General features: G+C 43.9%; 1 protein-coding gene across 7 annotated transcripts in view; it reads left to right on the top strand.

The window, feature by feature from the left end:
• The window catches only part of MECOM (MDS1 and EVI1 complex locus), a 343,388-nt gene that overhangs the window by 305,036 nt on the left and 12,698 nt on the right, over window positions 1-25,654 (top strand). For 2 of the 7 annotated variants that reach the window (XM_068406154.1, XM_068406159.1), the window contains 7 exons: window positions 1,741-1,843; window positions 4,083-4,299; window positions 6,527-6,674; window positions 7,718-7,874; window positions 13,893-15,255; window positions 17,281-17,368; window positions 20,287-20,313. In XM_068406154.1, coding sequence (XP_068262255.1) covers window positions 1,741-1,843; window positions 4,083-4,299; window positions 6,527-6,674; window positions 7,718-7,874; window positions 13,893-15,255; window positions 17,281-17,368; window positions 20,287-20,313 — 2,103 coding nt within the window. The remainder of the gene's footprint in view (window positions 1-1,740; window positions 1,844-4,082; window positions 4,300-6,526; window positions 6,675-7,717; window positions 7,875-13,892; window positions 15,256-17,280; window positions 17,369-20,286; window positions 20,314-25,654) is intronic. The other 5 variants (XM_068406155.1, XM_068406160.1, XM_068406158.1 and 2 more) reach the window with 5 other exon arrangements.

Genomic DNA, 25,654 nt, shown 5'->3' with positions numbered 1-25,654 from the left:
TGCACCGAAGCCCACGCAGTGGCCCTGTGTCCTTCAGAAACGATGGCGGCATCGGCTCTGGAGGGGATTTTAGTACCAGGCGTTTGTCCGGCTGCATGAGGAGACATGTACGAGACCCTGCCACGGCTCTCTTGGCCCCTTGCTCACTCCAAAATACTCTGTGGAGTTCAAAATCCCCTCAGCAAGGGGTAAAAATGTCAAGGCCAAGCAGACCCAGCTGATGGTTTGACCAGGGTGGCATAGGAGAGGAGGGAGGTGCGGCCTGGGCAGATCAGGCTGCCTGTAAGCTCCTTCTTGTGGCTTTTATGGGGAAAATTGGCCGTAAGCTGGGGGTTGTGGCACAGGTGCCTTGTGCCCGATGTGTCTGGCCAGCGCTTCTGGCACCTGGAGAGGGTCGAGCACCAGGGTGGTGGGACAAGCTGGCCCGGGCATTCTTCACCACCGCTCCCCTGCACGCCTCCTCCAGAGCAGTTTTGGGACGAGGTGAAGAAAACAAATCCGAGGAAATGCATTTTATTTCGTTATTTTTAGGTATTTAGCCCATACCTATGGGCAAAGGCCGGTTGTGCAGATAGAAACGATTAGGCTATACGGCCACCTCCTGGAGGACACTGGTATGTGCTCGGCTGCCGGGGCCACGCGATGGGTGATGGTTCATGTGCGACCGGGCGAGGAAAATACCCACGCGTCTCTAGATATCTGTACTGCCTTGTGGCAGACACATCTGTTTGACTTTAGACAGTGGAGGTGATGTTCTGCCTTTCTCCCAAAGCACTAAAACGAGTATTGAGAGTTACGAGTTTGAGAGCGAAACCTCTAAAAATACATTAGTCTGAAAAAACACAAAAGTATCATTTTTTAGTGTAGGAAACATAGCTGTCATGTGTTTTTGTTTAACAAGACCTGAGGAAGTTACTAATATTTATTTGAGCTGCTTTGTGGAGCTTTTTAGTGCTCTTCACATTTCCTGCTGAGGCAGAGAGCAGCCAGATGGGTTTTGGGCATGTCCTTTCGGCAGAGCCTTGCTGTGCTGGCGCGCGCTTGCTCTGCATGCACGGACCCAAGGGAGTGCAGTCCCTTCACCCCCCGCAGCCTCCTGCTTCCCCGACGGGCTCCTTCCCAGAGCCCGGAGCCTGATGTCACCTGTACACGGGACCAGGCGCCACCGGCCGGGGTCACCACCAGCAGCTTTGGCTGCTCGCAGTGTTTATTCATCCAGGACTGATTTTTCTTCATTCTCATTTGGAGCTAAGGAGTAACCAGGCGCGCTGGTTTGTGAGCTGCTCTCACCTCGCAGGTTTCTGGACTGCGTAGATGGTTGAAATGGGGGTTGGAGGCCTGTGGTTTGATCTGCAACATCTCAGGGCTGCTTTAGTCCCTTTTCCCAGTGCAACAGGGGTTACTTCCCTTACATGGATCACTCAGGGATACGTTTTATGGCTACTAAGCATGCAAATTGCTGGTGATATTTGCAGTCATCACGCAGCTCATTTTGCAGCAGAGGCTGTTGAAAGCGATCGTCTTTTTTATCCTCACAGAGCCCGAAGCACCAACGGCTTTGGGGCTGGAAGGAGCAGACCTGCCATAGTCAAAGTCAGCACCTCTCCAGCGAATGGCAGCTGGCACCCACGCCGGAACAGGGTCTGGCCACGTGTTTACATCCTGTAGTACTCACGGGCAGTGGTTTATGCCTCTTTGCGTGTTGTGGTAGTCAAATTGCTTTCTTCTTTTTTTTTGCAGATATTCTACAGAGTGGTAGCAGACATTGAACCAGGAGAGGAGCTCTTACTGTTCATGAAGAGTGAAGATTATTCACATGAAACAATGGCTCCGGACATTCACGGTTAGCCACTTCTTACTGTCTAATCTAATAGAAAGTGTCATTAAAATTAAGCAAAAAATTAGGGAGATTTCTCCTCTGTTGGAATCCTTTTGAAATCTGGGATGGCTTCACTGCAGCCAGGGAGGAGAGCTGGACCATGGTTGTATTTGTCTATCTTCTGCCCTCCTGTTTCTCTGAAAGGTGTTCGGTGAATAAACTAGTCTAATATTATCACAACTCCTTCAGTCCCTCTGAAGGGTGAGTCTTCTCTCAAAAGTGATGCCAGTGCTGGCCCTGGGTGTTGTTATTTTCTTCATCACTCCATCACTCCAACCTGGCCCGACCAGGAGTGTAGCTTCATTCAATGTTGCATTTGAATGCAGCTGAATGTCGCTTCATTTGATGTTGCGTTTTGTACCTGCTAATCTGGTGAGCTCTAGTTTGCACAGTCGATATTTCTCAGCATTGCATCCCTGCAACTCCTAATGTCATTCAGTTTTTACCCTTGCTTATTTGAACCTCCCTGGCAGAAACAAAGGTCTGCAGATGTAACTGAGGGCGGTAGTAAGGCTTTGAGATTGAAACTTGATCATTCTGTGAGTATTGCAAAAGGAGAACAGGAGTCCATGTCCTTATCTCTAGGCTGTGCTGCTCCTGCAGGACCTGTATGGACCCTGATTATAGGTTATTTTTTTTGTCACTCAGCGGAACTGAGTATTCTGTTATTCTGTCCTCTTGAAAAGAGAAAATCTCAGGCTGTTAATGTTGCTGTCGCTTGTGAGAACATTTGACAGCAACAAATTCCTCCTCATGCTCATTTGTTACTCATCTGAGGCACAGATTCTGGGTCTGAAACTCCTGAGCTGTTGCTCCTTTTGCTCTGCTGCCTGTCGGGCAGTGGATTGTACAGCCACAGCGGGGACGAGGTGTGGGATATCTGCTTGATGCCCGTTAGGTTGCGGTTTATGCCAATGTGGACATTTTACAAATTCTCAGGGATTCAGGACAGTAGACAGGGGTTTTCCCAGGGCAGGAGGTATCAGGTGCTGCACTTTCCTATAACTGCCTGTCCATTTAGAGCAGTATCTTTTGTTCTCTTAAAAAAAAGGTGGGGATTATTCATTCATTCTAATTTGCTTTTGTGTTTGGGTTTCTTTTCCATAGCAGTAACTTTGTTTAGTTATCGCTAAAGACGTGCCTCTTCTCAAGCGTAGTGTTTTCCATGCCTCATCCCTATGGTCAACTATCTGTTGTATAAATGACATCAGAGGAAATCTCTGCAGTCACATGCAGGAATATACACACAGGGCTAATTTAGAAGCAGACTGAGCCAAAGTGTTACTCGTGGACAGTGGACAACAGAGCCCTGTGATGCTTTCTCTGGATCAGCTCAACTGTCAAGTAGCAACCAACTGCATACATTTGAGATTTCGGTCAGACTCCTCAGTGCGTTTCTGACTCAGAGCCCCTGGGTGTTTATATCTGCAGGGCAGGTAACACTGGAACCAAGCCAGGGCGTCTGGCTCCTCGTATGGACCATCAGTAGAAACTCCAGGAGGAAAAAATATCATGGGGTGCTCTTCTCCAAGTTTGCTTTTTGGGATTTTCTTCTGCTAATCTATTCTTTTGCAGGAATTGCTAATTAATGGAATGCAATAGTTACTCCAAAGTGACACTCTAGTGATCTTCTACACTAATTTTCAGTAAGAAACACGTTGTGACCGATTTTATGGAATTTAAAGCAAGGCCCCCTGTCTTCATTACCCCAACTTCATGTGTCTCTGGCTTACTTTGAACAGGGTTGGGTGCTGCAAAAGGACTCTAAAGGAAATGAGAGGACTTAAAAACTCTATAAACACCCTTTTGGCTATTTTAGATGCTGATGTTCATGTCTAAGTCAGTCTTCTTCGCTCAGAAATGTGAAGACCGGCAGCCCTCACTGGATATCTTCCTTAGACCCTGTATATCCCCATTTAGGATAGTATATAAACACACTGACTTTTGTCTTAAGCCAGTATTAGGGATCAATATTGGATGTCACCCAGTCAATTAACAGGTAGTATTGCACTGTCATACATTGTAGAATTAAAGTATTATTGTAAAGCATTCTAAGGCATCCTGGTTTCTCTTGAGGTTCTTCTCTTTTTCACTGAATAGCCATTTATTTAACCACACCGTCATCGAACTCCTGATGGGATGGTAGTTAAAAATGACTGAAAACTGATGTGGTCTCCCTGTGCCCAACCCCTTTGCCTTCCAGAGGAGCGCCAGTATCGCTGTGAGGACTGCGATCAGCTCTTTGAGTCCAAGGCTGAGCTTGTAGACCACCAGAAGTTCCCTTGCAGCACACCTCACTCTGCCTTCTCCATGGTGGAGGAGGACTTCCAGAAAAAGCTTGAGAATGAGAATGATCTTCAGGATGTGCATGAAATCCAGGAGTGTAAAGAATGTGATCAAGTCTTCCCAGACTTACAAAGGTAAGCGTAGATGCTTAAAATGTGATTGAGTGAGGCAAGTTCTGTAATGCCTTCAGTCCGATCATCAGTCAGGGCATCAGCCAGGGCAAAATCTGATCCCTTCATCTTCTATACAAACCAAAGATGAAGATGAATAAGACTTCTGTGCCAGATGTTGTTTTATGGCATAGAAAGTAATGGAGTCTCAATAAGTCAGAAATTTGGTCCTTGTCCTGAAGTCCTTAGTGGGTTCTTAAATTAAGAACTGGATCTTCTGATAATCGGATCTTTGACTGGCATGAACTGGGCTGGTTGCAGTGAAATCAGAGGAGTGATTATAGTTCAGATCAACTAAGGTCTGGGCTCCTTATTTTTAGGTAGAAATAACTCGGCATCATGCGAGGGGTCTCAGGTCAGCGTATCATATGGCCTGATCCTTATGCTTCTGCAAAATTAATGATACCGAAATTAAAACATGATGTGCCAAACGTTGCTCCCCACATACTAGGTCAAGCCCACTGAGTGGGAATTTGTGCAGGCGCAAGGTCTTATTCACTGGGTGATGTGGAGCAGTATGCGGCTCCGCGTGTCTAATTTTCAATCTGAGTGATTGATTCGAAAGGACTGATGCAGGTAGATCAAGTCGAAAGGGTTGCAGCGGTGTGGGTGAGGCAGGAGTCTGGACTGTAACATTTTTCCACATTGTGAGTTATTCGGTGTTAAAGTTCTTTTCTGCCTGCGAACCAGAAGACAATATCTAACATATGGGAATCATTGAGGAAATGTAAATTTAGCTTAAAATATTAAATATTGAAGAGAAAGGGCAGAAAACAAAGAACGAGTCATCATAAATAGATGGGCAGTACTGTGAGAAAGAGTGAAAAATGAGAGAGAATGCAGTCATTCTCCCAACTCTTGAATTATTGAAAGACTAATACAGCACAAAGTTCACAGAAAAAAGTGCCAAAGTGCGCTATACCCAGATTATATAAAACAAAAGGCCCGAATGAGCCGTGCTTGAGGGTGTGCGTAATTAAATGGAGAAAGAACTGAGCAGGAAGATGGAGATCGGGGAGGCCGGGACTGCCCAGCGCTAATGGCAGATCACGCAGGTGTCCGGGAGCTGGTGCCAGAGCCGGGAACGAGAGTCTCTCTAGGTCTTACAGCAAATTGTTTACCAGCACATGATGGAGCGTCAATTGTTACACAAGTATTAGGAGGGGAAGCCAGAATTATTTTTTTCCCCTGAAGGAAGGAGACTGAGAGGGATAGAAGTAAAGAGCATCCGCAGGGTGAAAGCATTTCCATTACCTGTGGCTGAGGATGGAGGTTGCTCTTTGGGCTGCACAACCCAAACGGCACTGTAAACCCAGCAGGTTTTGTCCACTGATTCAGCAAAGGTCAGTGGGAGCTTCACGTGAGGAAAGAATGATCCGGTTTGGCATCCCAGGCTAAAAAGCCCAGTTTCCAGTGGCTTTTCTGTGAATCCACTCTTACATTGTGTAGTGATCTTTCCTCAAGCAATAGTGTGTGTTACGACTATGTATGTGACCAAGCAATACAGGTGTTTAAAAATATATATTTGCTACAAATGAAAATTCAGGGAAGAAAATGAATTCAAAGACGTGCAACAGAAATGAGGGGGAGATTGAATACCCTACTAATAGACTAAATAAACTACTAAGAAATGAATGAACAGCTACAAAACTGAACACAGTTAATAATAACCAAGTATCACTTCAGTCACAGTGTACCGTATTTAGAGGCTTCTTACGCTCATCCTGTCCTACTCCAGTGGAGTTTTTTCTCATCTATTCCTGCTGTAAGAAGAATTGACTCCCATCAGGGGAATGGAGTTATGTCAGGTGATAGGATCCAAGGTGTGTTTAGAGGGAAAGTCATAAGGTAGAAATAATTCAGACTGCAGGGAAGAATTGCCAGAGTGAAATACTGAGAGGTGTGTGAAATAATCCCTTAGAGAGCGATGGCAAGGAGCATCTCCTGGAGCATTTGCAAGTGGCCTGGCAAAACACGAGAGGATGTTATTCTGGTAGGGAGGGGGTTGTTCTGCCTCCCAGCTGGGGTGAGCCTGGTACTCAAAGGACTTGGGTCTGTCAGGATTGGGCCTTTGGGGCGTTTTTTATTTTTTTTGCTGCAGTTATGTGCTCTGCTGTCTCCTCTTCCTATAAACCGCTGAAAAACCCACGTGTGTGTGAGACCTCACCGAGTCCTGTTCCTCTTTCCGCAGCCTGGAGAAGCACATGCTGTCGCACAGCGAGGAGAGGGAGTACAAGTGTGACCAGTGCCCCAAAGCTTTTAACTGGAAGTCCAACTTGATACGTCACCAAATGTCGCACGACAGTGGGAAGCACTACGAGTGTGAGAACTGTGCCAAGGTACAGTGAATTTGTAGGCTGCCTGGCACTTCGCGTGCTGCTGGATGCACGGGCGCATGGACGTGGGGATGCCTGGGGCTGGGATGCAGGAGGGCGTAGGGCTTCTGCCGCGCTCCAGACAGTTTCTCAAGGGTTTAGACTTCTACTTTATAAATATGTTATTTTTATACCCCTTTTGATTTGGAAGTGGCTGTGGAGTCTGCAACGAACACTGATGCAGGATGCTGAGCATCCCTGAGCTCAGGGCTTGGTGCCTTGCGAGGGCTGGTGGGGTGTCAGAGGATCACTGAGGGGCAAGAAACCCGGGGAAATGCAGGGCGGATGGGTGCCCTGGACTGTGTGCCAGGCGTTGGGACCAGAAGCTCCAGGACACTACTGCAATATAAATCAAAATAAGAAATAGCAATGGGCCCCAGCTGCACTAAGTGAGCGCAGCTATCTCCTCTCTAGAGCATCTCCATCACTTCCCAGCACCGTGCTTGCTGTGTAGACTGTTTGTACAGGATGCGGTGCTCTGCATTGCTTTTTATCAGATTCCGAAAGCTTGGGCTTTTTGCATAAGGACTTTCTTGTTTTTAAGTAGATTTGCTGCAATAATGGGAATTCTATATTGAGCTGACACTTGTAAGACATAACCAAGCCCTGGGTGCTAAGACTGTGTCATGTATGGGATTTCTTGCTGTCACACATTCAGTTGTCACTATAAAGTATTTCTATTGCAGTAGTGCTTAGAGGTTTCAAGCAGCTGCATTTTGACTCATTTTCTGTGAAATCCCTGACCTCAAAAGCACAATTACTAGTGGCAGGGTCAAACGCATCTGCTGCAGTGGCTGCAAAGGGATTAACAGATCGATCAAATACTTGCCTGATCCTGGGAAACTGAGGCCCCATACTGCAGGCACAGCTCTCATAGCCGCCCATTAGTGAGGATTTTAATCTTAAATACTCCCAAATAGCTCCAAGGTTTGAATTTTAAAAGACTGTTGTAATAACTGACTTCTTCCGCAGTCAAGTGTCTTGGTTAATCAGTACTCATTTCCTAGCAGGTTTTCACGGACCCCAGCAACCTTCAGAGGCATATTCGTTCCCAGCATGTTGGGGCTCGTGCTCACGCTTGTCCAGAGTGTGGCAAAACCTTTGCCACTTCTTCAGGCCTCAAACAGCATAAACACATCCACAGCAGTGTCAAACCTTTTATATGTAAGTCTTCAACTAAACATCTTTGGTTAAGTGTGATTTCTTTTGTTGTAAAGGAGCGTAATCTGGAAGCAGGAGGTTGTGTTGTGCTCCCTTTGAATTTCCCACTGGTTTCAGGGGGGCTGTCAGTTATTAAATGAGTTCAGGGGAATTCATAGTCCAATGCAAAGTGTTATTTTCATACAATTTTCCTTTTCAGACAGACACTGTATACTGTATAAGTGTACCTGTTGTCACTGGGATATTTTTCCACGCACAAATGCAAAGAGCAAGTGGGGAGTGAGATTTAAGCAAGAAGGAGCCATGCCAGGCTGGGTGGCTGCAGCCTCATTGCTTTGCACTGCGCTGAGCTGGCCGCTCTCCTTCCTGCTCCTCTGCACGAGCAGCAGCTCCCTGTGACTCTGTACTGGGCTATGAACCGGACCCTCAAAGTCTCACAGGTTGTGTTTGCTGAGCCAGATCCTGCTAGGAGATGGGGAAGCTGGCTGCATGGTACCGTTGCAGGTTGCTTTCTCTCCCTTTCACCAGGAAAGTAGAGGCAGAAAATATTTAAGAATATTGGTTTTGGTGGTGCTAATCTCCACCACAGTCTTTTCAGGCACCTGCTATGGCTTGAAAGGCACCTTGTGACCACCTCCCCTACTTGTCCCCTAAACTTCTTAAACTTTTTCTGCTCTCAACAATAATTTACCAAAATATCAACACCACACCTGGACAAAGCAGCGGTTGCACACTAAGGTAATTCCTCAAGAGGAGGAGTATTGGCTTGAAAGACTCATTTGTGAGAAATCTGCCATTGGGTTAGTAAATACTTTTGGTTTGGGCTTCTTCAATGAGAAAATGTATAACTAGATCCAATAATAAATATAATTAATAAATTTTAAACCTGATTACAGGTTAAGTAATTATACTTGAAGATTATAATTATTAGAAAATAGTAACTTCTGTCTGGGTAGGGAGTCTTCAGATGGTCCTGTTGCAATGCCCAACATAAAAATCTATAAGTGGCACCTCTTATAAAGGAAATAATCTCTCAAATGCTCTTTGTTACTATTTATTCTGATATATCAAAACAGCTACCAGTATTCTTCATATGTACAGCGTGAGGGATGAAAACCCATTGAGCAATTTACGACTAACAGCCATGTAATTGCAGAACAGAAGGGTTTGGAGACCACATGTTTGGTAGGCTTTGCTGAGCGATGGGAGGGAGGTAGGGTCACCTAAAGGAGATATCTGTTTTCCACCAGAAGGCCACACACCATGATTTACTTGTACCAGTCTGTTTATGGCAACTGTCTCTTATTACAGTACACCGCCCAAGCTTGAGTGAAAACTCACCAACACTAAGGTAATTACTCACTGCCTTCGCAAAATCTCCAGCCTCTCCAAATAGAAACCACATGCCATAATAGACTGAACATATTCAAAATAGTACTTAGAGTAATTTTTTTAATAAGCAGAAAATATGCAAACTTAACTGCTGGCTAATTTGGGGTCCAGAGACAATCGTGGTACAGAGTGTGTGTAGGCATGAGACGAATTTTTGCATTTTGGGAGCCAGATGGGGAGTTTGTGTTAAGCCTGGTGTCTGCAGAGCAATAAAAGCTGCAAGGAGGGAGGCTTCCCTTACAAGTTAGTTACTTAAAAGTATGGTGCTGAGATTTAAAGGGTGCAGTAAGGTGTAATAGGAGAAGTCAAACCCAGCTTCTGTTGCTTTGATACGTGGAAGCAATTAAAGTTGATAACCGTCCCCCAACTACTAAAGTTTAAGCAAAGCTTCACTTGGAAATAAAAGTTATGTGATGAAAATGAGGTAGATCTTACAACACAAACATAGTGGAGGTCGAGGAAGCACAATTGATTTAGACACAGAGTCCCCTCCAAAGTCAGCGGGGCACTGGGTGTGCGCTTCACTGATGCCACCTTACACCCAGGCTTCAGGTGATGGTCCCCAACAGTAAGATTATTCTGGGAGTAAGGGCTTCAGACATGGGCCCAAAATTTCTTTGCCAGCCTTGAGAGCCCATGGATTGACTAGACTGCCTGTTAAATGCAAGAGGCACCTTGAGCAAGCAGCACCTCATTAAATAGTTTTAAATAACTTATGCTCAAAAAGGTAAAGTCCTCAGTACAATTGTTAAATGCTTGAGATTATGATAATAAATATTTACATTTAATGGTATTGCCGTTATTGGTTTAATTTAGTTTTAAAACTGAGATAAAATATTTAGTCAAATGGTTAATTTGCATCTCCCTTAATAGTTTGTAAGGATATCTCTCAACTGTAAGTGTGCATTTTTGCTTTTCTCCAGCATAGAATATGTCTCGGTTCTGTTGACTTTTGAATATATTAATAGAGAATAATAATTTAATAATGTATCAATGTTCTTTAAGGGAGAACTTCCCAAACTTTAGGAAGACCAAATCTGTGCCAATACACCCCTTTTCACCCGCTTTGCACTCTAACCTACCTGAGTGAAGCGTTATATTTAATAGTCATGTGAATAAGAAGCAGGCCCTCAACACATCCTGGTAGAGATCAAAAGGTCACAAAACATGATTTGTTTTTAGTTATACATTAGCCTAGCCTTGTAAATGTATGCATTGGAGATTTTTTTCTGGAAAAATAGATACGGTCTGGTGCTCTGCTGCTAAATGTTAGGCATAACTGTCAGTGTCGGTAGAGTTGTGCTGCGTCACACAGGGAGAGGAGTTGGCCCATAATATCCAGGATGAAGTTTGTGCAAACCTGTGGATATGGCACTCAAGTTGTACCATTTTGATCAGTTTAATTTTGGTTTCTGTGATCAACCATGGGGACAGTGAAGGTAAGGTGCCCGATTCTGTACCATGAAGTATGGAGGTGACTTTCTTTTGTGGGAGCAGAAACCTTATGCCTGTAATTAGGCTAAAAGTAGGAGAAAAGGGCAGAAAAATCAGAACTTCATACTGCAACAAATAAACAAGAAATGGTTCTACATTAAACAAATAGTTCTGTATTAAATAGACAAATAAAATATTTAAAAAATATTTATCAAGAGAAAATCAAGCACTTTCAAGGAACTAGAATAATTTATTTTGCCTTTTCCCTCTTTTTTCTCTCTTCTCTCTTTTCTCTTTCTTTTCTCTCTCTGTTCTCTTCTCTCTCCTCTCTTTTATCTCCTCTCTTTTATCTCCTCTCTCCTCTCTCCTCTCTCCTCTCTCCTCTCTCCTCTCTCCTCTCTCCTCTCTCCTCTCTCCTCTCTCCTCTCTCCTCTCTCCTCTCTCCTCTCTCCTCTCTCCTCTCTCCTCTCTCCTCTCTCCTCTCTCCTCTCTCCTCTCTCTTCTCTCTTCTCTCTTCTCTCTTCTCTCTTCTCTCTCTTCTCTCTCTTCTCTCTCTTCCCCCTCTTCCCCCTCTTCCCCCTCTTCCCCCTCTTCCCCCTCTTCCCCCTCTTCCCCCTCTTCCCCCTCTTCCCCCTCTTCCCCCTCTTCCCCCTCTTCCCCCTCTTCCCCCTCTTCCCCCTCTTCCCCCTCTTCCCCCTCCTCTCCTCTCTCTCCTCTCTCTCCTCTCTCTCCTCTCTCTCCTCTCTCCTCTCTCCTCTCTCCTCTCTCCTCTCTCCTCTCTCCTCTCTCCTCTCTCCTCTCTTCTCCCTTCTCTCCCTTCTCTCCCTTCTCTCCCTTCTCTCCCTTCTCTCCCTTCTCTCCCTTCTCTCCCTTCTCTCCCTTCTCTCCCTTCTCTCCCTTCTCTCCCTTCTCTCCCTTCTCTCCCTTCTCTCCCTTCTCTCCCTTCTCTCCCTTCTCTCCCTTCTCTCCCTTCTCTCCCTTCTCTCCCTTCTCTCTTCTCTTCTCTCTCTTTTTTCTATTTTTTCTCTTCCTTCTTGCCTGTCTTTTCTCTTCCCTTCCTTTTCCATCTTTTTTCTTCTTTCTTTTTATTTTTTATTTTCTCTCTTTTCTTTCTTGTCTTTCCTTGTGAATGAAGATTTCCAGCAGGAACAGTAACTGATACACAGCAACAAACATTCTTCCTGAATTACCGCATTGCAAATTTCCTGTGTTTGGGCCCAATTCTGCACTCTTTACCCCATGAATTGTCCCAGGGATGTCAACGGGACGTGAACAGGGAAAACGGGTGGATCAGGCAGGATCAGGCCCTCGAACAATAGGAGCATTGTTGCTGAGATATGAAGCAGCCAGCTGAAGAGGTAAACAGTTAAGAGATGACAACAAGTGGTCAAGTTTCTCAAGGGCAGAGATTTAGAAGAGCAGGAAGGTTAGCGCGGGCCCCGGTGCGAGTGGAAGTTAGAGGACGTGATTGCAGTTCATGGGAACCAAGAGTGCAGGATGGGATACATTCAATTCAGTTTCCTTTGCAGGCTTAAAATAGAGCCATTGTAAATTATGTCAGTCTGTCTCAAATCATGAAAATGATTGTTAAAAAGCCCTCAGAATACACAATGTGTATTGTTGTGTGGCTTTGATGTGTGAAAGATGAGAGCTTATGATATAACAAAAATTAAATAAAAATAAAGTGGCCACATGCTTTTTCCTGGCTGAAAAAAAAAAAAAAAGGATTTATTACAGAGGGATAACACTGCTTACTGATAATGCTGCTGCCTTGTTTTTAAACAAGGCTAGAGCTGATACTACTAGAGGCAAGGTAGTGCGGAGGTACGGACAAATTTTAGCATAATGAAGAGTGCAAGACATAGTGCAGCCTTGGGACTTGCCCAGTGCCCCTGCTCATCCAAAGGATGCCAAAAGGGGACATGAAAAGGCACTGGGGAGCTGAGAGTTATCCTCTTCCAAACCACATTTTAACTTCCAGACCTATAGTTTGGTTGCTGCCCCAGTTTGCTCCCTAAGGTTTGTAGCAGCCAGAAAATCAGGGACCTGCAAAATCCCGTTTCCTTCAACAACATGATTCCTTCTTCATAGTGTCTTGCTCTGCACCACCGGGACCACTTCCAGCCTCCTGCTACTGAAAATGCTTGCTGGAAGCTGTGCTCCAGCGTGCCAAGCATCGCAGGCTAGATCAGGCCCCTGAGCTCCAGGTAGATCTCCTCCCCTCTGTGGTTTCAGGCTTTCTCCAAGTGCTGCTTTGGTGAGGCTGAAGCTATTCTCATCCCAGAGGAGTCTGAAAGGAAATCCATCGAGCTGTTTTGAGCATCAGACATGCAAATAAATACAGCTGCATTCTTAAAGGAAATTGTTGTTGAAATAGAATGTATTTTTTCATGTGCAAGAGACAAATAAGCAATATTAAGACTAGTAAAGTTATTAAGATGTGGAATTTAGAGTTATAGCATCCCAGGCACCTGTAGGTACTGTATGCATTATACAAATAGAAATGCTTTGGACATATGAGAGTACTAGACTGAGGTTACTCAGGCTCTAGCCTGGGCTTTCATGAGATTAAATTCTTAATTGTAAGTGGAAAAAAAACGTTGTTTGTTAACAAGGTTATGCACTTGGAAATACCTGGTTGTCTCCTTCACCTCTTCCATATCCTTGTGGTCTTGCAGACTGAAAGCTCTGTGAGGCAGCTCGCTCTGTCTCAGTCTGGTCCTGCAAATGTTTATTTTAATGACTAACTTTGCACATGTGAATAGTGACAGAAATGGATGTCATCTGAAGACACGAGTGCTCGCTTGCGCAGGAGCACTGTGGGTTCATACGGTGTTACAGCGCTGAGCCGTGGCTCTTGGCAGGGCTCTGGGTGCTAATGCAATATGGAATAACGGTACTGAATATGCAACACTGCAATGCAAAGAGCAAACAAGGAAATTTTGTCTTTTAGTGATTTCAGACCTTTTCTGGTTTGTTGGAGTGGGTTTTGGTGCTGTCTTTAGACATTTGTCTGCTTGAATGCCTTGCTTTGGAAGAGTACAATGGCTTTTTGTACGTTTGTGCACCCAGACTTCTCCTTGCGGCTTCCTAATTGACATTTGGCGGGTAAAAAAATGGTGTTATTTGCAAAATTTTGAGGATGGGGGCAATTATCATAAAGCCTGAGATGTTGTTGTTGTTGTTTACATACAGGTGAGGTCTGCCATAAATCCTATACTCAGTTTTCAAACCTTTGTCGTCATAAGCGCATGCATGCTGATTGCAGAACCCAAATCAAGTGCAAAGACTGTGGACAAATGTTCAGCACTACGTCTTCCTTAAATAAACACAGGAGATTTTGTGAGGGCAAGAACCATTTTGCAGCAGGAGGATTTTTTGGCCAAGGCATTTCACTTCCTGGAACCCCAGCTATGGATAAAACGTCCATGGTTAATATGAATCATGCAAATCCGGGCCTTGCTGACTATTTTGGAGCCAATAGGCATCCTGCTGGTCTTACCTTTCCAACAGCTCCTGGATTTTCTTTTAGCTTCCCTGGTCTGTTTCCTTCAGGCTTGTACCACAGGCCACCTTTGCTACCTACTAGTTCTCCTGTTAAAGGACTACCGAGCGCAGATCAGACAAACAAAAGTCAAAGTCCCCTCATGACAAATCCTCAGATACTGCCAGCCACCCAGGATATTTTGAAGGCACTAAATAAGCAACCATCAGTAGGGGAGAATAAGCCAGTGGAGCTTCAACCAGAGAGGTCCTCTGAAGAGAGGCCGCATGAGAAACTCAGTGACCAGTCAGAGAGTAGTGACCTTGACCTTGACGATGTCAGTACCCCCAGTGGCAGTGACCTGGAAACCACCTCGGGCTCTGATCTGGAAAGTGACATTGAAAGTGAGAAAGAGAAATTTAAAGAAAATGGTAAAATGTTCAAAGACAAAGTAAGCTCTCTGCAGAGCCTGGCTTCAATAAATAATAAGAAAGACCACAGCAATCATTCCATTTTCTCACCATCCTTAGAGGAGCAGACTGCGGTGTCAGGAGCGGTGAATGATTCTATAAAGGCTATTGCTTCTATTGCTGAAAAGTACTTTGGTTCAACAGGACTTGTGGGGCTGCAAGACAAAAAAGTCGGAGCCTTACCTTACCCTTCCATGTTTCCCCTCCCGTTTTTTCCAGCATTCTCTCAATCAATGTATCCATTTCCTGATAGAGACTTGAGACCGTTACCCTTGAAAGTGGAACCCCAATCACCCAGTGAAATAAAGAAGATCCCAAAGGGAAGCTCTGAGTCTCCCTTTGACCTCACCATAAAGCGTAAGGAGGAGAAGCCACTTACTCCCATACCCTCAAAGCCAGCAGCCCCCTCTGCGGCAAGCCAGGACCAGCCTCTAGATCTCAGCATGGGCAGCAGAAGTCGAGCCAGCAGCACAAAACAAGCTGAGCCTCGGAAAAACCACGTCTTTGGAGAAAAGAAAGGAGGCGACCTCGAGCAAAGGAAAGCTTCGGAGTCCTCCTTGCAGCACGCCAGGCCTACCCCGTTCTTTATGGATCCCATTTACAGGTAACGGACTATGTGCTGCCTTTTGGCATCCTTTGGTACAGGCAGTTAGGTCTGCGAGGGCCACCTGCCCGCAGATGCAGGACAACCCTGTTCCCATCCCACCATCCCTCGAGGCATCGTCCCACCACCTGGCGCATGGGGTGGCCCAGGCTGCATGCTGACCTGTGCACCCCACTTCAAATCCAAGGTGCTCAGAGCAAACTTCGGGTCCAGTAATGCTGCAATTAGCAAGTCTTCATGGCTGCCCTCATTGCACTGAGTCACTAGTTTAACCTGCGCAGCTTGACATGCAGAAGTTGAATATATTCTCTTACATAGAAATGAATTGGCATCACTATTGAGTATTTGTATATTTACTGCGTATTTGACATCACTTGTTTGCCCCAAATTCCTTTTCTTCCAAAATGCTGCCCACTCGCCTTTACTGCCCTTTGCCTCTGCCTTCCCCTGGAAATCAGAGAGCATCTCACCAGGGTGCCAGCTGTACATCATCTTTTTAGTTCCTCCCAAATTAAGTGGGAGTATCTCATAAGTACAACAAAGCAGATTTGTCCTAAGGTGTATAAAAAGTATGGAAATTGAGAGTGCTTTCAGCCTTTTTTTTTGCACTGATTTAAGCAACAGGTTGATTTATCTGGGCATTTCATTAATGTAGTTGAAGGCGCAGTGTCCTTGTGCGTACAAAGCCACCCAGTTGGCTGGTTAATCTGATCTGCCTTACGGAATCAATGGGAGCCTTGTTGTTGACTTCGACGGGTGCACAAGCAGACGCTGTCAGTGAGCTGGGGTTTTAAACGCCAGTGGTAAAATCCTGACCTCTCGGTGTTTCCCAGTAGTGCTGAGATGGATCTCACTGGGATCTGGATTTCACCTGCGTCCTGTTGTGCGTCAGCCCCTCTTTGCCCTTTGCCTTTCTGCTCATGTATCTGTAACCAGCCAAAGTCATGCATCTAAATTAGTTTAGAGAAATATTAGCCATAAAAATATTTGTCTGTAATATGAATGACTGATTTTACAGCCTATTGTTAAAAAAAAAAGTTACTGCCATGTAAATTATGTTAATTTATTACTTTATCTGAAAAAGAAATGCTGTGGGGCAAGGTTTTGGAGAATGCTCTTGCATAAGACAACAGGTATGCATTATGAAGAAACAGGATATGATGCTATTTACTGAGATGGTTTTATTCATGCCAGATTGGTATCTGTATTAGACCATAGGTTTTCTTTGCATCATACTCATTTTAAATGCCTGAAGCAGTGGAAATAATGATCCATGTTTTATGGTCCTGCATTACCAACTAATGAAATCTGTACAAATTCTGGCAGCGTAGCATGAGGCCAGTTGTTACCGAGCCTTCCTTTGCCATGAGTTACACCTACGTATGGACAGCAGGATCTGTCCCTTAAACCATACACGTCAGTTACAGAAAAAGCAAAAATCTCAAATTTCCACACTGCCGCCGAATTATCCATGCTGCATTTTGCCACCTAAATGCCCACAGGAGTCGATCGCAGTCTTTGTTGCTGGCGTATCAGATTCAGTGCATTCCTACAAGCCCACCTTTCTCACCCTGCATGTGCACGGCCATGCACAAGGAGGGGTATCCAGGATGGTGACTGCGATGTCTCGCATGGACAGACGAGAAGGGACCCATTGCTCAAGGCTCCTGGTGCCTTGAATTCCTCTCCTCTGAGTGGAGAGCACACTCGGTTGCCTTATTTCTTCATAAAAGTGCTCGGTAGTTAGTCATTGGTTCCTGTTATAATTATTACCGGTCCTTTGAAATGGGATTATTTCCTATGTAAATGGTATAATCTCCCTTTAATGGCGATTCACAACCCCCAGCCGCAGTAATGAGATGTATGTAGGAACCGAGAGCTGACTGTACTTCCTTATCTTTTACCATTATCTCTGAGAAACAAATTACTTGATGTATAATTGACTATTTTAAACATGAGTAGCTGTATAATTATTAATATCTGAGACTGATTCATCACAAGCAAATCTAATTTCAACATTTACAGAGTAGAAAAAAGAAAGTTAACTGACCCACTGGAAGCTTTAAAAGAGAAGTACTTGAGACCTTCCCCGGGATTCTTGTTTCATCCACAAGTAAGTATTTTGGGAATTTTGATGTTGTAAACAAGCCTGTTGATGCTTCAAAGCAGGTGCAGAGAAATGAATGCAGTCTTAGTCATTTTTGGATTTCCTAAAACACACAGTTTTTGCTGTGCCATTGTGGTGAAAAAGCGTAAGCATTGTTCTGAGCTTCTTGATGTTTTGCAGATGAAACAACATGTTTTGATTATAGAGGAAGCTAGATTCAAACTACATGTATGTTTTAGAACCGTGTCCTCCAAAACTGTAGTGTAGCTACCAACACTTGCAGCGACCCGTGTCTTCTTCAGCACTCTCCCATGCTCTGGACCGTTGCGGTGGAGTCAATATTGACTACAAGGAGACAATGAAGATTCAAAGTTGGGGCAGGAAAGCTGAGCATCCCAGTTGTCAATATTTAAGGACTCCCAGAAAAGAGAGAACACCTCCCACCCAATGCTTTCAAGTCTCATAATGCAAATGCTCCATCTCTTTTAGGTAGTTGTTGTGGGCTATAGCGTGTGCAATGACTTTGTAGGATCACTGCTCCTCCATACCTGAAGACATGCTATAAGAGAGGGCTGCCATCTTGTTCATAGGCCGTCATCGTGCTGCTTATTTGCTGAATAACAAAAATTTAGGAGGGTGTCCCTAAAATGGTGTAACAGCTGCAATGTGTACGTAGTATAGAAAGAGGACCTGTGTGCAAACTATATGCTGCTTTTCTTCAACAGCACCGCACCCTCATTTTGCCTTCCTCCTCCTTGCTCAAGGAGATTTTCCTAAATATTTGGGTTAAATCTTACGCCTGAAGTAAAATGCTCTGTGGTATTTGCAGATTTGAACCCCTTGCTGACTACGGGCTGTTTCACCCTAATAATGACATCCCTTACGTGTCTTGTATTTTAAGTGTACAACCAGGAGCTGCTGTCTCTGGTGCAGCTTCCTCTGAGTTCCTGGGCAAACTATGCCAATAATCTGCCAGCACTTGCCTGTTTTGTTTTGTTTTTTTTTTTCCCAATGAAGTAAACAGTTGTTATGTCCTAAGTTGTGTGGGATATATTCTGAAATATGGGACTTCTGGAGAACTGGGAGCAGCAGCTGATGGCATATATAGTTGCACATGCACAAACATAATGCTAGTGCATGGGTGGAAAGTGCAGAAAAACACCCCATTCCACTTCCAAGGCCTGAAGGAAGTGACGGATCTATTAAGTATTAAAATTACTGAGAATTTATGTATGAGATTTAATAGCAGCTCAGCACCTCTTGCTGAGTTACCTTATTTGCCCAAGTTGCAAAGCAACACATAAAGATTCCCATTTTGTAGTACTAATGAACAAATACGCAAACAGGAGCTCAATCCTCTTTGTGTCCTCTGGTGTAAAACCAGGCTGGTTCCTCTCCATCAAGTGATTCTGTTAGAGCAGCTAAGGGGCTGTAAATTAGTAGTAAATTATTTAAATGAGGTCATTTCAGGTACTGTATCGATGGAAGAAACAGTATTATTTTGCTTAGTGCTGCTAGCTTTTCAGAAGGTGTAAATCGATGTTGTTTAGTCAAGTTGGATTCAAGGGGCTCTGAAGGTTTTGCCACAGGTTGGTCTGATGCCGGCGGCAGGTAGCGTGGTTGGTGGGTGGGAAAGGAGGGTGTTTGGGTAAAATGCATTGTTAGGAGTTTTGCTGTGGTGGGCGGGGAAGGAGTTGGATACTCTTCTACGTAGCGTATGACTCTGAGTTACACAGGAGGGTTAATGGCAGTTAGGCGAGGATGCCGTAGGCGTGCAGGTGAAGTGGAGACCTTGGGCGTTTTGCCATTAGCGGGCAGGACGTCGGGATTTCACCCTTCGTGTTTTTTGCAGAGAGTTGGTTAAATCTATTATTGGTGTCCAAGGAAGGTCCTAGTGCAGTCACCAAGTCCGTCAGTGTGAGTGGGAGGTGTTGGGTGCCACCTCCGTTGGCAGGAGGGAGGGCTACTTGTGCACCTGCCTTGCTGAACACTTGCACGGGTGTGCACAAATATGCCCGTTATACTTTTTTGCCCATTCCTCCACATTTCTTACTGTGCAATAGATTAAAAAAATCCATGGTAAAGCCTGGCTTTTGTTTCATCACTTACCTAGCTGCTAGGGATAACGTCTTTAACTTGGTGTGAGGTGGAGGGAGACAAAGGTCATGAGTGTAACATGCACTCTTAATACATTGTAAAAAACCCTTAACCACCATCACATGTCCTGTCAAAAGAGTAAATGCCAAAATCTGCTTTTTTTCTGACTTTAATAGAACGGAGTCTCCTGTTTGCAAAGGCAGAATTTGGTTCGGTATTTATAGAGGACTGGGGGCCGGCTCGCAGAAAAGCTGTTTTTCCTTTATAGTCCTGTTCACCCCTGTAAAAGTACAGGTGTGGAGCGCACTGCAGGTTTTCATTTTCTGCTGGCAGGAATTATCTATGTAAAATATGAACAAAATCATTGTTTGTGTCCTGCAAGTTTGTGTTTCTGGAGGTGAATTTATTTCTGAAACTTGCCATCTGATGAAGTAAGAATTTATTTTTTTTTTTTAACTGGATAACAGGACAGCTAACAGATGGATCTTTAAAATAGGTTTCTGAAGTAGAATTAAAGACATAAACCCTGCAGTCCTTACCCTGTCCCTGCCTGGGCCAAATTCCTCCCGGTGGCAGTGGCCCAAAAGCTACGAAAATTAGATCATTTAATGATATTTCACAATAATTTGCCATTACAAGGATTACATTTTTGGGGAGAGAATACCCTGGTGCAACAAATCATTCAGAATAACATTTTAATTAGTAGCAATCATTCAGAATAACATTTTAATTAGTATCTTTAAATAAAATCTTAATTAGTAGATTGATTGCAATGAGGGTACCAACGCAGGAATAATGTGTTGTTTTTGTTTCAATTTTGCTCCCAGTTCCAATTGCCTGATCAAAGAATTTGGGTAAGTTCATTGCTTATATTTTTGATTTAATCATTGTGAAATAAATTGCATAAGAAAAATATAATATGAAAGATAACTTACCACTCAATTACGGAGCATGCCACGCTTTCCTACGGAGTGTTGTAGCTGTAGCAGATAAATATCCTCTTATGTCAAGTTGGCTTTATTTTTACCTGCCTAATCCTGCCGGGTTTATTTGGTGAAGGCAATGGGAGCTTTACCTGAGTGAGGGTTTCAAATGCAGTCTTTGTTTATATTTAACTGAAATTGTTCCAAGCCGTTTCCTTCAGAGATTGCAGTGAAATTTTCAGGCTGAAATCTTGTTAGATTGCAATAGTTATAAATATTTAATCTGCATTCGAGACATTAAAATACAGAGCCTCAGAGGACTTCATGTTTCTGTCTCGCATTGACTTCAGTGGGAGTTAGTCGCTTTAATAGCTTTGGAGTTTTGAGCTTAATTGCTCATTGCTGTACTTAAAGCAGAAATAAACCACCCATTTATTTGCCATGTTTGGGTCAAATTTGTGCTGTGCGTATCCTTACATCATGCCCCTTATGTGAACAGGAATTGTACTATGAGATAAATTTGAGCTTGCTTTTCTATTTTTATAAAACGTTATTTTTAATATGTCTAAATTGTTCATGAAAAAAAAAAAGAGCCACAGCAACTGCTTTTGCAGATGCAACTCAAGTAACACCGTGTTTTGCTCTCGCATTGCTGGCTCCTCAGCTGCAGCACTGAACCCATAAATACTTGTCACAGATTTTTCCCAACCTTCGGGCTTTGGAGGGGAGAGCTGGAGCCAGCCGGCTGCGGCTTGGGTCCTGATTCACTCTCGCTCGTCACTCGCAGTGAGACGTGGACTAATTTCACAAGATGAAGCCAGAATTTCGCAAAATGAGATCTGAGATCTTCATGTGCTCCTTCCCACGTGCGTCTCTGTACGGGGCTAGTGCGGGAGCCCTCAAAGGTGCTACCCTGCAGATGGGCACTTAGCCCTGCTCTCCTCTGTGCACCATCCATGGCACGCTTCAAAAGCAGCGATGGACCTTTGCTTTGCATACACATGGCTTTTAATCGCATTTTCTTCCTGTAAAGCGATGGTTTATGCAGCTGCAAAAGATGCACTAGGATATAGAGATGAAAGGAGCGAAGCAGGCACCGAAGGACTCCTGCGAGCACCCATGGATGCTGAATGAGCTCAACAGATAGGAGGTGGGGTTAGATGCCAGACTTGGAGAGCCCAAAAGGTGGTTCCCAAACATTTTCTTTGCAGTAGAGGGAATTCAGTGTAGCACATGAAGGGGCTGTGGTAGGATTTGTGATTTGGCCCAGGCACCCTGAATCCTCTGCGCTCAGAGAAGTGGCTCTGTTTGGGCATATTTGGGAAGGTGAAAAACCCAGTGCAGTCTGTTTCTTCTGTCTGCTTTCCTTGACGTTGGCTTGGGCCTCACATTTCCATCATCCTGCTTTTTTTTTTTGTGAGTATATGTCTCCTGGCCATGCTAGTGCTTTGAGCAGCTGCAGCAGAAATAGATATTTAAAACACAAAGTGCCTAGAGCAGGATGCTGATTCATGGATGAATCTTCATCTTGAGAGATTTTAATATGTCACACAAGCCTTTCTATCTCAATTCGCAGTTGCATGTGCCATATATTTCAAGATTATTTCAGGTTGTTCTTCATTGTTTGACAGGAACCCTATAGTGCAAATCAATGGCCAACACCCTCTCTTGAATGGATCGTGATTTGTTTAGTTTGTAGACTCTTTCATCCCCTTCTGGTCCCATCAAGAGAAGGTTGCTGTAAAGAGCTTCAGACTTTATTTGCAATAGCTTCATGGAGAATCATTGTAAATAATTAAAATAATGTTACAAATTAATGAAAAGAAATTTGGTGAGTGCATTAACAAAGCTTTTATTTTACTGGGCTTATTTCAGGACATGATCCATTCTGTTAGGTCAGCTAAATCCCCACCAACTGCATTAATATGAATAGAGTTATTGTGGAACTATACTGCAGATCAGCAGTTTCTCGCTACTGCTTCATAAAGCTCAGCCACGTGTGATAGGTCTCTTGAACGTGAATATAGCTCAGCCAAGTTCCGTGGCTGGATGTCCAAATACACACAGTTTCAAGACAACAAATTCACAAGTGTAGTTTTTAAGAGAAAGCATTATAACGAACTGGGGAGGAAGAAATCTTGAGCTTTAGTAGTTGGGTTTTCAAGATTTCTCTAAATAACACTAGTAAAAATAGAAAGCAAACATTTGAACAATTTCTTTTCCCATGAGTTACAGCCATAAAGTCAGTTGTTTTTGCGATAATAGCAATGAAGGAGTCGCGTTTGTAAAACATGAGGTCATGTAATTCATGACATTGTCTGCTAGATTATTTCATATCATCAGGTTATTCTTAAAAAGTAGCAACAACAAACCTTCGCTTTATTTATGCCACTTTTTCTTCTGTTGGTTAATAAATTTTAAGACAAATATTCAAGGCCCCTGCTGATGATATCTTGCCCGTTGAAATGTTTATAAATACTTGTTTTAGCCGATTATGGTAATGTCTGCATTTTTGAGTCGGAGCTGGGGAATTGCGACTGCATATTAGTTTGCGTCAGTAGGAGGTTAATAGCCTCTCAGGGAGCAGGAGGGAGGTGGGGGAAAGCTGCTTCCTTTTCCAGACATCTGGACACAGATAGAATCAACAACTCTTATATATGTAAATCAAAAGTTACTGTTCTATATAAAATACTGTCATTCACTGATCTCAGGTTGGCAGCAGACATGACTTGTCCATAAGGCAATAGCTGTATGTAAAATATGTAATAGGATCTTCTCACTCTCCTACCTCCTTGGAGACCTTTCTCCGTGGACATGGCAATTACAGTAATCCCGTCCTTGGGGTTAAGCTTTGCCTTCCTCCCCGTGCCCTGTTCAGGGATCACCACAGTCCTTGGGTGCTCGGCTGGGGTGCAGACCCCTCCTGAAAGCGCTGCCCAGCATCACGAGCCCCACGCCTGCCTCCCTGCTGGTCCCCAGGGACCGTCCCTGGAGAGATGAGGTGGCCATGAGCACCCACCTAACCTCCCAGGACAGATGCTGTCGCTAACAGCTTGCTCCAGGAGTTTGGTGGATTACTGACCAGTAGCATCTCCATGGTCAACACAGCTCCTGTGGAGGCAAGTCTTGCTTTGCAATCAGCTGTAGTGGTGTTTTGAAGGAGTAAGAGCTACTTTGGTCGTGTTTCAGCTGAAAAAGGGAATTTCATTGTGGGAATTCATCCCCTGGGTTAATAATTAGTCAAAAAAAAAACCAACTTGGAAAAAAAAGGTAAGAATAAATCAGTGATTTTTACAATCATTGAAGATTATCAGTGAGTCCACCCTGGGGGTGTCACTGGGAGCTGAACTGTGGCGTATGTCTGTAAATGACATAGGAAGAAGGGTGACCAGGCAAAGAGCAAAGTAGAGAATAGCTAAATCCAAATCTGACTATGAAGATTTTGCAGAAGATTCACAGAAAGCTGAGTCACCGGGGATTAAACTAGCAATAAAATGCAATATCACTAAGTACTCAGTAATACTGAGGGGAAAGTGTGACTCTTAGGTCATTCAGGAAAAAGATCTTGAAGTCGATAGTTTTATGGAAATATCATCCGAGCACTTAGCAGAAAGGAACAGAAAACATCATTATGTTATACTACCTTCAGGTCTTGAATACAGCTGAAGTCCCTCTCAAAAAGGACATAGTAGAATTATAAAAGACACAGAAAAGTGCAACGAAGATGATCAGAGGTAGGGAACAGCTTCCATACAAAAAGAGACTAAGTAGATTTTGATTTTTTGAGCTTGGAAAAGAAGTGCCCAAGGGAGCTGTGCCCCAGCTCTGTGAGACCATGAATGGTGAGCAGAACCTGAATGAGAAATGGTTATTCATTAGTTTCAACAATACAAAAAAAAATGAGGGGCACCCAGATGAATTATCAGGACAAAAGGCTTAGAAGGAACAAAAGCCAGTATCTTTTCATGTGCACCTAATTAAATTGGTGAACTCTCCTTGTCAAAAATATAAATGGATTCGAAAAAGGTTTAGCCAAATGAATGGGAGCAGCGGCCACCAATGGCCGTTCAACACCGTAATCGAGATGCAACCTCCAGTTAAGGCTCTTGCACCTCTCGCTGCTGGTGCATGACAGAAGACACTGGGGAGAAGGTCTGGCCCTTGCCCACCCTCCTGCGCATCCCCTGGGGCCACTGCTTGAAACCAGGGTACCGGCTTCCCAAAAGCGTGTCGCAGGTTTATAATTCCTGCCTGGTTTTGGTGCCTGAGTCAATCCTCACTGCAACAAACCCCGGATTTCATATTACTTCGGTTAATATTTTGCGAGTGGAGTGATGAGCAGGGGCTGTCTGTGTGCATATGAAGTAATTGAGAGCTTGTCGTGGGTCTGGGCTGGCAGGATTTTATGGGGTGTAACAAGCCCGTGCAGCCCAGGTGCCCCTCTTGTGATAGGGAATTGCATCCTGAAGGCCCCAAGCACCAGCATGCTCCAGGACTTCTTAAAAAAATGCCCCAGTTTTGGTTCTTGTAGCCCTATCTCCAGCAGATAGTAACAGCTATAATTATCCTGGCAGTAGTGGAGTGACACCGCCTCGTATCAGCAAAGGCTTGGGGCCGAGCGCTTCCCGTTGTTGCTGGTGCATTTCTTGAAAAATATAAATCATACCAGGTAACTACACAGATCAGTCGTTAAAAAAAAAAACAAACACAATAGTCATTCCTACCGTAAGAAACATATTTTTGGAAAGCAAGTAATACTTTAAAATAATTGGAAGTGCTTGTGTTTCCTCTGAATGAGGGATTTAAGATTAGATGCTGATTTCATACCTATTTTGGGACTGATGTAATCCTGGAGGCAGTGGTGGAGGTAGCGCTGATCTGCATCACTGTACACTAGAGAAGGATCAGTCTCAAATTCTCCTCTGCAAAATCCTGGAAATCAGAACTAAAAAAATAAGCATGACTAAGCCATTTTAAATGTAAAGGGGAAAATAGTTGCTTTAATATATTACAGTAGGGGACCATGTGCATGAGAAATGGTGATCCAAAAATGATTTAAAACCACTAGATAATGAAACTGACTTGAATATTAAATATACATAAATAAAACATTTATTATACTTCTCAATGCCCTTATTATTCTTCACCATAAATATGTGCTATCATAACCCCTGCTCTGTCTTGTCATTGCTAATCAGCCCGAAGGCCAAAGGTCATTTTTCATTCAGACCATTTATTTTCTGCAATTGCAAAATAAACGAATGAATTCTTG

Source organism: Nyctibius grandis, chromosome 8 (genome assembly GCF_013368605.1).
Source record: "Nyctibius grandis isolate bNycGra1 chromosome 8, bNycGra1.pri, whole genome shotgun sequence".
NCBI classification, from domain to species: Eukaryota; Metazoa; Chordata; class Aves; order Nyctibiiformes; family Nyctibiidae; genus Nyctibius; species Nyctibius grandis.
The sequence above is the reverse complement of the archived record's forward strand: the minus strand, read 5'-3'. Positions and strand labels throughout refer to the sequence as shown.